Consider the following 15,133-nt stretch of genomic DNA (forward strand, 5'->3'; position numbering starts at 1 on the left):
TATTCTAACATTATTAAGAATAAACATGTTGGGATGTTGGTCTTTGAAATCGTACTTGACATCCTGAGAGCATTCCAGTTTGTCTCAGTGAGTTAGCGTCACCTCTCGTGCCGTAAGCCCCTCATTTTCAGTCTAATTCCCTTTAGGTTGGTTGTATTGTCACTGAGGATTTACCTCGGTCGGCTGTCAGTGTGAGGCACAATGGGGCTCCGGCTGCAAACCGCTGGACCCACATGCTGCATCCTGTTGGATGATAAGACTCATCAGTCTGGCACTGGTCGTGTCCCACTGCTCACAGATAAACAGGCCAGTTCAGCACGATGCTGACGGCCGTTACTCAAACAGAGACAAAATTAGAACTAGACTAGCATCCTGGCAAGATAATCACTTTATTTATAAAGCTCTTTCCAAAATTCACTGCAAAATTTCTAGATGGAGAAATTTTGAACTGTGAAATTTAAACCTGAAATCAACTGTCATGTATGACAGAAAATGTTGAACACGCACAAACGTATACCAACAGAACAGGAAGTCAAAGGAGTAAAGAGCACATATTTAAACGAAAAAGGCAATCATATTGAGGTGATGATCTTTTTTTTATGTATATCAGATATACTGTAGATGTGGCTTGTCATTAAAAGAATAAAGTCTTAAATTTCATGCCAGTAAAAGTGTCAAATAAGGAGCAGTTTATCTAACGCGCTATAATATTACTAAAACACATTTTAAAAATGACAGGATAGTGAGATTAAAGCAAAATGAAACAGGGAAGCATTTAGATAGAGAGGTGTGTATAAAATATTATAATTACATTACAAACACCTTTATGTGATGACAGGAGAATAAAAACAGGAAGTAGTCATAAAATAAAGCATGAAGCCTCTGAAGGCTGTACAGTAAGAGGAAGGCTGTTACAGAGATGAGGGGCAGAAATAAAAAATGCCTGGTCGCCCCTGGTTACCTTCTGGTTAGAGTTTTAAGGTTTTTATCATCTGACCTAAGGGGCCTGGAGTGTAAAGGGTTAAAACTTCTTTCCCATAATCTGGAGCCCAACCAGGAATTACCTCATGAGTATCTAATAAACCGAGTCTAATAATCACCGAGTTTCAACGGACCGACGATCACTAGAGATAAAATAATGTCCTTGGTGAGAAGTTACCCGGAAACAAATGAGGAATGAATGACAGCTAGTTAGTTAGTAGCTAATGAGTAACCCCAAATATCAGTTCAGCGAAAAAACTGGATATTAGTTATTGTTTTTTTTCATGTTCATAGTTAACTTGCATGAGCAATAAATCAGAACCAACCTAACAGCTGACGTGTTTAGAATAAGAATTTAGAATACTTACAATGATGCGTCATCATAATCTGCCATATATAAGACTGATGCAGATCCAAGGAATATTAAAAAAACATTCTTATATCAGGTTTTTATGTAAGAATTAATGTAATAATGACATCAGTGTGATTCCACATTTGAGTTTTTGAGTGGCTCACTTTACCTGAATATCATGAGGGTCAGTCTAATGTGGAACTACTTTTAAATGCATGAACAAAATGAGGAACACGAGCAGACGTTTACAGTCTGCTTTCATGTGTTTGCGATCCTGCGTGTGGCAACATTTCCCCCACCTTTTCCTTCCTTCCTGGCTCAACTGAATAATCCACAAAAAGTTCTTCTGTCTCCTGGGACATGATAGAGAAAATCTGTGGCTGTCAGTCTCTGCGTGTCATTTCTACAGGATGTAGACACTGTCATCCTTGTGTGCTCAATATTCAAAGGTAAACAGGAATGTAAGTTGCCACACCCCAACGCAAGAAGTCTGCTCACATGGAGCGGAACACTACAGCAGGTAGAGACTGGGTGTGACCTGTGCAGGCCTTTCATGCAGTTTGAACAGGGATTAGCAGAGCAGCAGGTTCCGTGCAGAATAAGAACACTTGGCGGAGCTGCATTTAAATCATGTGGTTGGTGCATGTGTGATGAAGTCAATATTTTGCATCCTCTGCACTTGGAATTTGTTGCGTCTGCTGTCTGCTGCTGATAAAATGTACGCCCACAGGTATAATAATGTAAGGAAACTGTTCTGTGATAAGACGAACGCAGTCATCAGTGAGGACGGGGCGGCCGTGACCCCTGTTCACCTGTTCACCCGCCGCCTGACACATCCCACCCACTCACAGGCGCCAGGTAGTCAGAGTTATCCACCTCACCTGTCAGCGGTGATAATGTCACGACTGATAAATCCGTGTCCCACTGTTTCATCTAGATTTATGGTAATCCATCAAGTTAAATAATAAAAAAAAACAAACCCAGACATTTAATCTGGATCCACTGCAAAATGGAATGGGTCCATTCATACCAGATCAGCACATCTGGACCCAGATCATTTTATAAATTAATCTTATGGGAATATTCCTGCACTGTTTGACAAACACTGTAAGTTTTTAACCCCTTAAGTGTAAAAATCCTGCAAACTGTTGGATACACACATCACTTCCCTGGAGATAAAAAGACCAATCACAGACAGCCACCAAAAAACAGAAAAATAAATACAATAAATACAATAAAGATAAATAAAAAACTTCTATTCTATTCTGTTCTATTCTATCCTTTACTTTCCAAGCATCTTCTCCTCAGGACAAGTTTTTTCCACTCTTCCAATAAACTAAAAGGCAAACAGACGAACTGTTGATTCTGCCGCTGTTCAGCGACAAAATTATGACCACACGAACTTTGTCCCTGCCTTCAACACACCGACCAACGCGAACACACACACACACACACACACACACACACACACACACACACACACACACACACACACACACACACACACACACACACACACACACACACACACACACACACACACGAAAGCGGTTCTGAAACAGGATCGCATCTTAATTTTTGCTGCTTCTGCCCGACTTCGGTGCGCTCCTCTGTCGGGCGGTGCGCAAGTCTCAGCCTGAAGCCCCATTCCTCTTCCTCCTCCTCCTCTTCCTCCTCCTCCTCTTCTTCTTCCTCCTCCTCCTCTTCCTCTCCAGTGTGTGACATAAGGCACTCCACACCAAACTCACTCCCGGATCTACAGCCTCCAGACTCGGCTCTGCTCCTCTCTCCTCTTGCAAACTGTGAGTTCACTCCTCCCAGCCGACATTTGCGCGCAGCCTTTATGAACCTTTATAAACCTTTATGTCGTGTTTGCTCATGTGTTTTGCGCAGCTCCTGTCTCTAACTGACCTGCCGATCGCTTTGATTTGATTGATGTTTTCCTGTCATGTCGCCAGATTAGTGCACGACGCGTTTCAATCTCCAGATGTGGAAAGTTTCCGCTCGTTTCTCTTTGAAATAAGGAACTAAAAACCTTCCAAACCGGAACCAGTACAAAATCACTTTGATCCAGGAGAAGAAGTCCAACCTTTGTTTCCATTTATTACTTTATGTAGTTGTTTGAGTGTTATATAATACCTGAAAAGTGCACATATCAAGACATATGCGGCGCAAATGGGTTTCTTTTTTTCCACGGACGCGTTCTCCTAATTAAATGAACCAGACAAACAACCCACTGGTTTCCAGTGTGACCAGTCAGCAGAAGACAAGCGCAGCTGGAGGAGGAGGAGGAGGAGGAGGAGGCAGACGCGCATTAGAGATGCTCTTCCCAGCAGACATCGATCCCCCACAGGACATTTAGTCACAACACCATTATTAACATCCTCGTCCAGGGCTGGAGATTGGATCATTTTCTGATCAGCCTGTTTCCGCTTGTTTTCTCTCTTCCTGCTGAAACATGAGCTTCAGTAGGAAACCCGCAGTGCTTTGTTCTGCTTCGACCAACATGCATTTACTCAACCACTCCACCATTAATGTCCAGGTTTGATGATGACTCTGCGTCTGGATCAAGCATCAGCATGTCAGCTTTTCATGCGCGTCCGTGCGTCATGCGTCATGCGTCATGCGCAACGAGCTGGTTGTTACTGTGGATGAAGGATCCACTCGGACATAAGGAGTGAGTGAGGAAAGGGAATGTTTTCCTTGATCTTTAGTCATCACAAATAAACGTCAGGACAGCAATAATCCTGCTGCCATAACGGTGTTAATCTGGCTCTTGTGTAATCGGGGACAAACATAATCTCTCGCACTCTCATCATAATCTGAAATTTATTTTGAAAAAAAAACCTCACTTCCTTTAACTGTGGTCGCCAGGATTGGTGAGATTAGAGAGTTTAAATGTGCCACTAGAGCAGTTTATTACAGCCCTATGTCGTTCTGTCGCATTAAGCACATTTGTAGAATTTATCAGCTATAAAATCATAAAATATATGATAAGACACTGGGTGTGCCGGTGTCTCTTATGCTGGAGAATAATTTACAGATTAAATAGCGGCTGATAATGATTCAGTGTTTCCACATAGTCTTGTTTACACAGAAATACAAATATTTAAAAAAAAAAAAAAAAAAGAAAGAAGCTTTTTTGTCTGTTAAACCTGAACGTCAAGGATCTCTAAATTTTTCCGTCTTGATTTAGAATGCTCCCAACTTTACAGTACATGTTGTTACGTCACCCCAACAACTAATGCTTGTCTAAGAACTAGTTTGTCTGGTTTAGTCCAATGAAACAAATGCAAACATGTTCCTCTGTGCATTAAATTGTTATATTCTGTCTTTAGGTCTGGTTTGGATTTACAAAGCAAAAGCATTCAAATCGCCCCCGTCTCCCTCCTCCTGCATCTCCATTTTTTTATTCCATCCTTCCATCTTTCTTTTCCTCCTTGTCTTGCATGTCTTCCTTTCAGACAGAGCCATCATGGTTTCCCATAAGGAGTTTGTGGGTGCAGGAAAGCAGCCGGGGCTACAGGTGTGGCGCATCGAGAACCTGGACCTGAAGCCGGTTCCTAAAGCCCTGCACGGCAACTTCTACACCGGGGATGCCTACCTCCTGCTCTTCACTACCGCAGCCCCGTCCTACAACATCCACATGTGGCTGGGTAATGCTCTGCATTCATTGTATATCTCTTTTTAAACTAAACATTGGTTTTATTCCTCATGTGCAGGAATAAATGTCTGCGTTGTGTTACATCTGTCAAGACTAAAAAAAATATGCTAAAATCTGATTCGTTAGAATTCCACTGCGTTGCTGTCGTTACACAACAGCTGTGGTTTGGCAGAGGCTAAAGATACGCTCTGATCTCACCGCTGAGACGTCTTCCTCTGTCACACCACCTTGTCGAATTCGTCTCTGCCGTACAGGTTCCTGTTTTGTTCTGCCTCCATTCCGCCTTCAGCTTCAGTTCACGCCTGAGTAACGACACACTTAAACACAACTGAATTATGACACGGTGAAATTCCACTTTCATAAGACACCCAAAACAAAACTGCTCCATGACTAACATCTGGAACACCCCTGTAGGCCACAAGAAGGAGGTAACAGGGCGGATCTGTTTGTCTTGATGGAGGTGGTTGAGGTAGAAACAAGACGAGGACCTATCCTGTCTGTCTGGGGTTTATGTTAGTCATTAAAAAATTATGGAATATATCCACTTGTGCCATTTTCCTCTGACGGTCATAACAAGACAAAACGCTTCTGCTGCAGATGTGATGATTCAAAGCCTCCGGTCCTGACTCAGACCGGTCACCACGGAGACTTCACTTCTGCTATTTGTTGTGTTTAGGCATAAAAAAATAAAGCTTCATGTTCTCTCCAATCATTATTGATGACACCATGTTAAAAAACAACAACAACAACAACACAAAAAAAGCCTCAAGTCTTGTTTTTTTTTTTGTTGCTTTTCTCCAGGAAAAGAGTGTTCCCAGGATGAGAGCGGCGCGGCGGCCATCTTCGCTATGCAGCTGGACGACTTCCTGGGCGGCGCGCCGGTGCAGTTCAGGGACGTGCAGAACAACGAATCAAACACCTTCCTGAGTTACTTCAAATCAGGAGTCAAATACCAGGTGAGCGTCGCAGACATCATGCAGCAAGATGGGGGTCCTGATACCAATGCTTCTTTATAATAATAATAATATAATAAGAACTAATTTTCTCTGTGCAAAATCGCTGTGCAAATATCGCAAGTGAAACGAGCGACGTCTCCGCGACAAGGAGCTGTTGTCATGCAAACACGCTAACGGCGTTGACAATGCTAAATAAAGCAGGTGCGAGTTAAACAAATTGGCGCCGTCGTTTGTGAATGCACGAATGAGCTGCTCGCTCGGATGAAGCACAATCCAGTTTTTTCTCCTCCTCAGGCGATGAAGCATGATCTAAAAAAAAAAAAAAAAAAAAAAGAGTTTAAAGCCTCTGAAGCCATCGGTAAAAGGGGTCAGAGGTCGTTTCTCATGGCTCCGAGCTCGGTCGGACCTAAATTTAGCTGCAGCGTTTAATGATTGTCAGCATCCCGTGAACTTTGCTGTGAAGTCTGAAGTTCAGAAGAAATGCAGCGTGGGTGTGTCCCACCAACCGACAGAACAACCGACAGAACAACCAACCGGACGACCGACCGGCTGCGAGGCAAACACCGTGTCGAATGAAGCTTTTACCAGCCATCTGTTTCTCATTGCCAAGCCGCCACCCCCCACCCCCCCGGACTGGAGTTAAAGTCGTTTTCTGTTTACTGAGTTAAGCATAAGCTCCTCCTCTTCTTCCTCTCCCTCACACACAGTGGAAGACAGAATTCAACCTATTATCTCCTCATATTTTTGGGTAACTCGGATAAAAATCCTTCCATTAGAATAAACAGAGCCTGCATTGTTACCATGGAACATTTTTTACTGCCTCTCCCTGGAGATCAACACAATGAGTGGCACCAATGTGGTTTCCACTCGGAGGGCTCCTCAGCCATTCCTCCATTCCTCCATATGCGAACAAGACTCCCAGATTTTTTGTGGTGAACGTTAAGAGTTCAGTGGAATCCAATCTGGGACTTTGTTCCCATGAAGTGATGACAAATCATCGGCGATTATTTCATCGAAGCAACGGCAGTGTTTCAGGGTTTTTTTTTCTTCTTGAAATAGGGAAGTGCATTTGCTGCTTATCTGCAGTTTTTTTTTTTTTCATTTGCATGTGTTGTAAATACCTTCAGTGTTTAATGGCTTCAATAAGGACGGAGCCTTCCAAGAAAATCCTGCCTCCCAGGTAGAGGAATGTTATGTAGAGCAGACATGATTCGTCCTCTTCAGGAACAGGAATCATATCTTCATTTTTTTTAATCTAATCTCCTTTGTATTAACATGATTTGACAGCCTGCGGCCTTTTTTTTTTTTTTTTGTGTACTTCAATATTAACCCTGTGATAAACTCTGTGTCTTACATAAATAAAAAACTGCACATGGTGGAATATTTCTACCTTTACTTTCCATGAACATATTTAAACGAAGCTGAGGCTTCAGGAGGTTTCCAGAAAGAAAAAAAAATCTAATTTTTTTTATTCTAGAAAGGGGGCGTGGCCTCAGGATTCAAGCAAGTGGTGACCAATGACATGAATGTGAAGCGCTTGCTGCATATCAAGGGTCGGAGGGCCATCAGAGCGACGGAGGTGGATATGGCCTGGTCCAGCTTCAACAAGGGGGACTGCTTCATTATTGATCTGGGCAAGGTGTGTGTGTGTGTGTGCGTTTGTGTGTGTGTGTGTGTGTGTATGTGTGTTTGAATGAGAATCAAACAAACAAATCTTGTTTTTTCTAACTTTAACATTCTTTCCTGACTCCTGCAGAACATCTATCAGTGGTGCGGCAGCGAGTGCAACCGCTTTGAGACGCTGAAGGCCTCAGAAGTCGCCATCGGCATCAGAGACGACGAGAGGAACTGCCGAGCAAAACTGCACAGGGTCGAGGAGGGAGAAGAGACGGCAGAAATGCTAGAGGTGACACGCAAATGTCTAAAAAATGCTTTAGGAAACTAAAAAACCCCACAAATACAGACAGGATTTCAGGATTCGTGGAAAATGATCTGTCCAAGCAGATAGATACTAAACAAGACAACATTGTTATTAATGTTGTATTGTCAGATGTGAGAATTTAAATACGGAACATTATTCAGTGTTTTCTCCTCCTTGAATTCTTCTCCCCTCTCCTGAGCGGAAACTTAAAGCGTTACTGATAGATTTTACAGCCGGTGCGTTCATGAGCGTGGGAAAGAGTGGGCATAATGCCGTCCTTTGTTACTCGCTGTTCGTGTGCCAAGTTTTGTTGACACGTTTCCCCCTGGAGAGGAGGATGAGGGGCTTAATCTGTTCCTTCGTCTGCGTGTTCAGGCCCTGGGGCCCAAAACAACCATTGCTCCCAGTTGTCAAGATGATGAAACGGTGGACAGCACCAACAGGAAGAAGGGGGCGCTCTACATGGTGAGAAATAACACCGACATTTATGTCTACACTCAATAAGTGACTCTAAACTAACTCACTAGGTTTTGAATTATTATTTAACAAACAGTGTATTTCTGTTATTATTTAATTACTATTTGTGTTTATTGTTTATGTTTACATTTTATGTTTGCACTATTACACCCTTTATTACACCCTTCGTACTCACACACACAACGCTGCCACAATATGAAGGGTCTTGATATCTTATTTATTACACCATTGCGCATACCTTTTTTGTATTGTACATTTCTGTTTATTGTATATTTTAGTGTTAATGTTGGCTTTCTGTTTATTAAGTTTAGTTTTTGCTTTTCGCTCTTTGCACTCAGCTTCTTCTTTTTTGTGCACTGATCCTGCTTTATGTGCCTTCAATTGTCTCTTGGGGACTAATAAAGTTTTTTGAATACGAAATTTGAATTTGAATTTGATTTATTCTGAGTTCTGGTGATATACGTGATCCCTTTGCTCCACAGATCTCCGATGCGTCCGGTTCGATGAAGGTTTCCTGCGTGGCTCAGATGAGTCCCTTCAAACAGGCCATGCTGTCCCCGGAGGAGTGTTACATCCTGGATAACGGCGTGGACAGGAACATCTTCGTTTGGAAAGGTCGCTCAATCATAACATATCATATCTGCCTGTTTTCCAATAGAACCGTGTTTTTGTGATTAACCTTCTCATCCCTGCCTTCCTGACTCCAACCAGGTCCCAAGGCCAACATGTCAGAGCGTAAAGCAGCCATGTCAGCGGGTCAGAAGTTCATCAAAGACAAGGGCTACTCCGATAAGACAATGGTGAGTTTGACACGAGTCCGCTCTTGTTTCCACGCTATTCCACGCTATATAAGTTGTGTCTTCACCAGTGTCTTCATCCCTCGCTCCTTACAGATTCAGGTACTTCCTGCGGGAGCGGAGACGACTCTGTTCAAGCAGTTCTTCAGCGACTGGAGGGACAAAGACGACACCACTGGTCCCAGTAAGGCCTACGTCATGGGTCGCATCGCCAAAGTGGCACAGGTGCCCTTCGATGCCTCCACCCTGCACACCAACAAGGTCATGGCAGCTCAGCACGGCATGGTGGATGACGGCAAGGGCAAAGTACAGGTGGGACTTCTCGAAAAGTGAAGAAGTCTGGATTGACAGGACCAGAAAAAGTGATTACTGTGTGGATTTTAGGTCTGGCGTGTCGAAAACGGAGACACGGTGCCTGTCGACCCAGCCCTCTACGGTCACTTTTATGGCGGCGACTGTTACCTGATCCTCTACAGCTACAGACTGGGAGGGCGTGAACAACACATCATATACACCTGGTGGGTAAACAGAAAGATCTTTCACAATACATCATGTGTAAACACAGTATTATGCCTCAGGATAAAGATCTGAAACACACCAGCATGTCGTCCTCCTGAAAAGTGTAAAAGGAAAAGAAATTAAGGTGTGTCCTACTCAAAATTAGATGGAATCATATTTAAATGTTGATGAAACAGGTATTTCATGCTTGAACACCCTCCAGTGTGACTGAATTAAGACGTCTCTGCAAGAAAGAATGGGCCGAGACTCGCTTCCTGTTTGATTGCAGTTTTCAGGTCGATGCAAAAAAATTGAACGTAACCCACAGACTGTGTGTGTTGTTGTCAGGCAGGGACTGAAGTGCTCACAGGACGAGCTGGCGGCGTCGGCGTTCCTCACAGTGAGGCTCGATGACTCAATGGGAGGATCTCCTGTTCAGGTTTGAGGCTGGCACGCTTCTCATTCTTACATCACATATGAAAACAAACTCTGTTTTGTTTTGTTTTTCACAAACATGTAATCATTACGTAATGTTTTCTTAAATGATCAGACACCACTGTGTGAGCAGGAAATTTGGAGATAACTATTTTAACCTTTTTGTAAAATTTTCTCTGTGTAATGATTGTAAAATAATAATAATAATAATAATAATAATAATAATAATAAAGTGTATTTGTATAGCACTTGTCTCAATCAAAATGAAAAATCGCTTTGCAATAAACGTTAACTCAAAAGTAAAATTTATCATAATATATGAGTATAACACGAAGAAAAGGGGAACAAAACTTATTTAAATATAGATGATTAAAGTGGTAAGTAAAAGTCAAGGATAAAATGTATAAACAATAAAAGAGCAATGCAAGACTGATGTGTTGCATCAAAATTAAAATACAGTGTAACCCAATTTAAAAATAAAATTTAATGAAATGCATTAAATGCATAAATCAAAAGTTACCAGACAAGCCTTTGAGTGTAAATAAATCTATAAATGTAATTTCAAAGTAGGCACTGATTTATCAAACTGGAGTTCTTAGAACATTTTTTGGTTTTAATATATGTATATACAGTATGTCTAGTAACCAGACAGTGAAGGGTCTTAAGAGTTATAATTGAAATATGTACTGTAAATCAATCTGAAAACATGTGGACCGATTAAACCTGGATAATGTACTTGTTTCTTTTAGCTGCGTCTAGCTGCTGCCTTGCGAGATATTTGAACTCTGCTTATTGATCACTATTAAAAACGATCACATTTGTCTATGAAGTTATTAAAACTGAGCAATTACTGAAAACATGGTTTCATTTATTTGACATAAAAAGAACCTCAAACTACCAGCAGAGGGCGAAAATGTTGTAAAACCTCAAATCACCAATAGGGGACGATAAAGGTGCAAAACAATAAATCACCAGTAGGGGGGCAATAAGTCTGCAAAACATTAAACCACCAGTAGGGGGCGATAATGCTGTAAAACCTCAAGCGACCACTAGAGGGCGACACAATTGTAAAATCCTCAAACTACCAACAGGGAGCGGTACTGTCGCAATGTTAATTTATACAGTTTATCGTTCAGCTTGCTGCTCCTCCACACACACACACACACACACACACACACACACACACACACACACACACACACACACACACACACACACACACACACACACACGATTTATTATTACGATTATTTTTTAAAAATATTATTAACATGGTCCTAAATCTTTATATATTTTTATTAGATACATAATGAGCATAAAAATTTAAATATCCTCCAAACTCATAGGCTAAATTAAAATAATGACAGCAGCTTTCATTACAATGTTTGTGAATGACTTCATCCACAGGTGAGAGTGACTCAGGGCCAGGAGCCTCCACATCTGATGAGCTTGTTCCAGGGCAAACCCATGATCATCCACAGCGGAGGAACCTCAAGGAAAGGTGGACAGTCTCAGGCCAGCAGCACTCGCCTCTTCCACATCCGGCAGAGCTCCTCCCGTGGTTCCCGGGCTGTGGAGGTGAGGCATCCCATCAGTACATGGATTTGTGTTGCTTCCACTGCAGACATTCCTCAATTCCACCTCTGTGTATGTTTCCTCAGGTAGATGCCAGTGCTTCTAATCTGAACACCAACGATGTATTTGTGCTGAAAACCCCTGGTGCCCTGTACGTCTGGCGGGGCAAGGGTGCCAGTGAGGAAGAAATGATGGCAGCCAAGCACGTGGAGAGCTACCTGGGTGCTAAAGCCTCCCAGGTGTCAGAGGGCAATGAGCCAAGTAGGTGGAAATCTGATTTGATGTGATACAAAAAGATATTACTTATTCCCTCATCACCATGAAGATAAACCTTTATTTCTGTAGCCGAGGGGATAATTTGAGGGAGTTATAGATTCTTATTACACTAGTAATTTATTTTCTTCACCCTCCAAGGTGATTTTTGGAAAGCTCTTGGTGGCAAGAAAGAATACCAGACCTCCAAGAGTCTCCAACAGATGGCTCGTCCCCCTCGTCTTTTTGGCTGCTCCAACAAAACTGGAAGACTTATTGTAAGTTATGTGTTAAAGATATGGAACAAACTCTGCTTTCCTGATCAACACAGTAATATTAATGAGGCGATTTAAGAAAAAACACCTGTACATTGTGGAGTTATCTTCTGTCCATCAGGTTGAAGAAGTACCAGGAGACTTTACTCAGTCAGACCTGGCCACTGATGATGTCATGCTCCTGGACACTTGGGATCAGGTGAGCTGATCATCATAAGAGTTGACAGAAAAGATTTAAATGTCTTAAACGTCTTTGGGTACAACTCAGACCTAAATATAGGAAGATGCACACACTTAACAGAAGACTCCTGTCGTGACTGAGTGTGTTTCTCTCCCTTATAGATCTTTATTTGGGTTGGAAACGATGCTAATGGAGAGGAACGGACCGGAGCTCCCAAAATAGGTTTGTTGTTGGAAGAAACAAATGATTCTCACAGATTGTCTCTCTGCCAAGAAGCCCTATAGAGTTATAGCTGTTGAGTTTCATTAAAGTAACAGCCTTTAAAGTCATCCTGCATTTTAAGTTATAAAGCAGTCGCTAACAAATTCACTCCAGCATAATATTCTGGTGTCTTAATTCAAAAATGTTTTATCTTGTTACCTGTTTACTAATCATGGATAAAGCTCCACATCCTCATGTATATTGGGCTTATATGGCCTGCTTTAGATAAAATGTTATGATTGCATATATGATTAGAGAAATTATTGATCAGTTTACCTCACGTTTACCAAACATTCAACTATAATTTCTTAGTCATTTCTTTAACATCAACAGTTGTCCAACTTTTTGACAGGTGACGACACCCAGTTTTTTAGCCTCCAGGCCCATTGTTCCAATTTTAAGTCCTCAATTCTACTTTTATGAGTCAATTTTGGCGCTTCCAGCAACTCATTTTAGTTGCAAGCAGCTGTTTTCAGGATAAGTAGTTCAGATCAGCTATGGGGCGTAAGCGCCAGAATTTCATCTGGAGTCAAATTAAAAAGGAGATCAGACACTGGATTCATATTTGCCAAGTGTCTAAAATCAGAACTGAAAACAAGCCGTTTGCTTTTCTCTCCTGCTGGATGTATAAATGATTTACGTTGATGTGTGAGTTTGAAAAATAGCATGATGTTAACCAACATCACCGTAAAAGTCTGCTGTCGGCAGATTTAGAATATTTAATCTCATATTTAATTCTGCTCCCTGTGTCATGCAGCTAAGGACTATGTTGACTCAGACCCGTCCGGTCGCAAAGGGCTGCCCATCAGCACCATCAAACAGGGATCAGAGCCCGGAATGTTCACCGGCTGGTTCCAGGCTTGGGATCCTAAGATGTGGGACATGGACCCGTTTGAGAGATTCCGTAATCGTCTCTGAACGCGTCACCTCAGGCTCTCTGCATCATCTGACTCCATTCCTGCACGGCGCTAACATTCTGCCATATATCTTTACTCCAATCCGTCAGCGCTTCTACCAGTGTTAACACTGATATTAATGGCTGCTTCTATGCCTCCATCACACTGGAGGGCTTTGTAAACAGTACTTCAAATGGCTTTTCGAAGCAACATTTTCTGAAATTGATATAAATGTCTTATTGATCTGTTGTCTCGTCTTTGCTTAAACCCATAATGTTGTCAGGGAGTTAGGAAAGGACGACATTGTAAACAGCTGATCATTTGTTTATTTGTGTTTTTATCCATTCACTGATCAGGAATCCTTTTTCTTTGTGACATCATCAACCATGACGCCAGACAGACACAGGAAATCCCTTTATTATATTGTGCCTACACGTGTTGCGTTTGATCATGTGTTTAGGTTTGTTAGAAGTTTCTTTCTGCATTTTTTAAAAATCATATTCAGTGCTTATACATTTTAAAATGTGTACAATGTGCATGTCAACTGTTTGGACTCTTTATTACATGACCCTGAAATGCTAAAATGGATGGTTTTTAAATAAAGCTCTCAGTATTTCCTGACTGTGTTTGGTATTTAAAGACTTTCTAAGGTGAATGGGAGAAGGAATCCAGACGAATACTGGATGTACTGCAACGCTGCAAAAACAACATTCATAATTTAAATCAAGTCTACCAGGGTGTCAGACGGTTTTATCAGTCAGCTCTCACTGAGTTTCTCTCTTGGGGAGGGAAAGGGGACGTTGATGCAGCTCAGAGCATCTGTCCAAGCAGCAGAAGGTGCAGCTCTTACAGACACAGAGAGACCAAACAGCAGGCAGAATTAACTTTTGGAAAGTGTGTATCCTGTGATACATCATAAATGAGGACACTGAGACATACAATCTAAATATAAAATGTGCACGAGAAAAAAATGTAGCAGGAATTGAGACTAATTAATAATTAAGATTTAAAATTAAACACCTTGATGTAATAAAATCACTTACACATACAACATAAAAAAAGGGTCTCATTTTTTTGGGGAAACACACACACACACACACACACACACACACACACACACACACAGTACACAAAATAAAGAATATATATTTACATGTATATTTACATATAAATAAACAGTATATATGTGTGTGGGTCCTGTGTGTATACAGTACTGTATATGTATATGTGTGTGTATATACACATAGCACACATACATGCACGCGCACACACAGCACACACACACTCACACACACACACACACACACACACACACACACACACACACACACACACACACACACACACACACACACACACACACACACACATATATATACATAAACACCGTATATATATATATATATATATATATATATATATATATATATATATATATATATATATATATGCTCTGATTATAGTACTGTATATACACCATAAATTAGTCCTACTATCTTTAACACTTCTAATTTCGTCTCAGCAGAAGCTGGTTTTCATCTACACTACTGTAGATCAATCCAATCAACGTTAAAAACTGTACTGTTTCTCTATTCACTTGCAAATTCATTTT

At 41.4% G+C, this 15,133-nt stretch overlaps 1 protein-coding gene across 2 annotated transcripts; it reads left to right on the forward strand.

Annotated features, from left to right (window-relative positions):
* The first annotated feature begins 2,988 nt into the window (after positions 1-2,988).
* Positions 2,989-14,142, forward strand: scinlb (scinderin like b). 2 transcript variants are annotated; one of them, XM_068340421.1, is made up of 17 exons: positions 2,989-3,135; positions 4,798-4,989; positions 5,799-5,953; positions 7,431-7,592; positions 7,710-7,859; positions 8,250-8,339; positions 8,834-8,966; positions 9,063-9,151; positions 9,245-9,460; positions 9,533-9,666; positions 9,995-10,085; positions 11,489-11,659; positions 11,743-11,917; positions 12,071-12,186; positions 12,305-12,382; positions 12,526-12,586; positions 13,383-14,142. In XM_068340421.1, the coding sequence occupies exons 2-17, from the start codon at positions 4,809-4,811 to the stop codon at positions 13,541-13,543; spliced, it is 2,163 nt and encodes a 720-aa protein (XP_068196522.1). In that variant the 5' UTR covers positions 2,989-3,135; positions 4,798-4,808; the 3' UTR covers positions 13,544-14,142. The 2 variants fall into 2 exon arrangements, with proteins under 2 accessions (XP_068196522.1, XP_068196521.1); XM_068340420.1 differs by having other exon boundaries at positions 3,004-3,135; positions 4,802-4,989.
* The last annotated feature ends 991 nt before the right edge of the window (positions 14,143-15,133 follow it).

The sequence above is a fragment of the Antennarius striatus genome, chromosome 18 (assembly GCF_040054535.1).
Source record: "Antennarius striatus isolate MH-2024 chromosome 18, ASM4005453v1, whole genome shotgun sequence".
Taxonomy (NCBI): Eukaryota; Metazoa; Chordata; class Actinopteri; order Lophiiformes; family Antennariidae; genus Antennarius; species Antennarius striatus.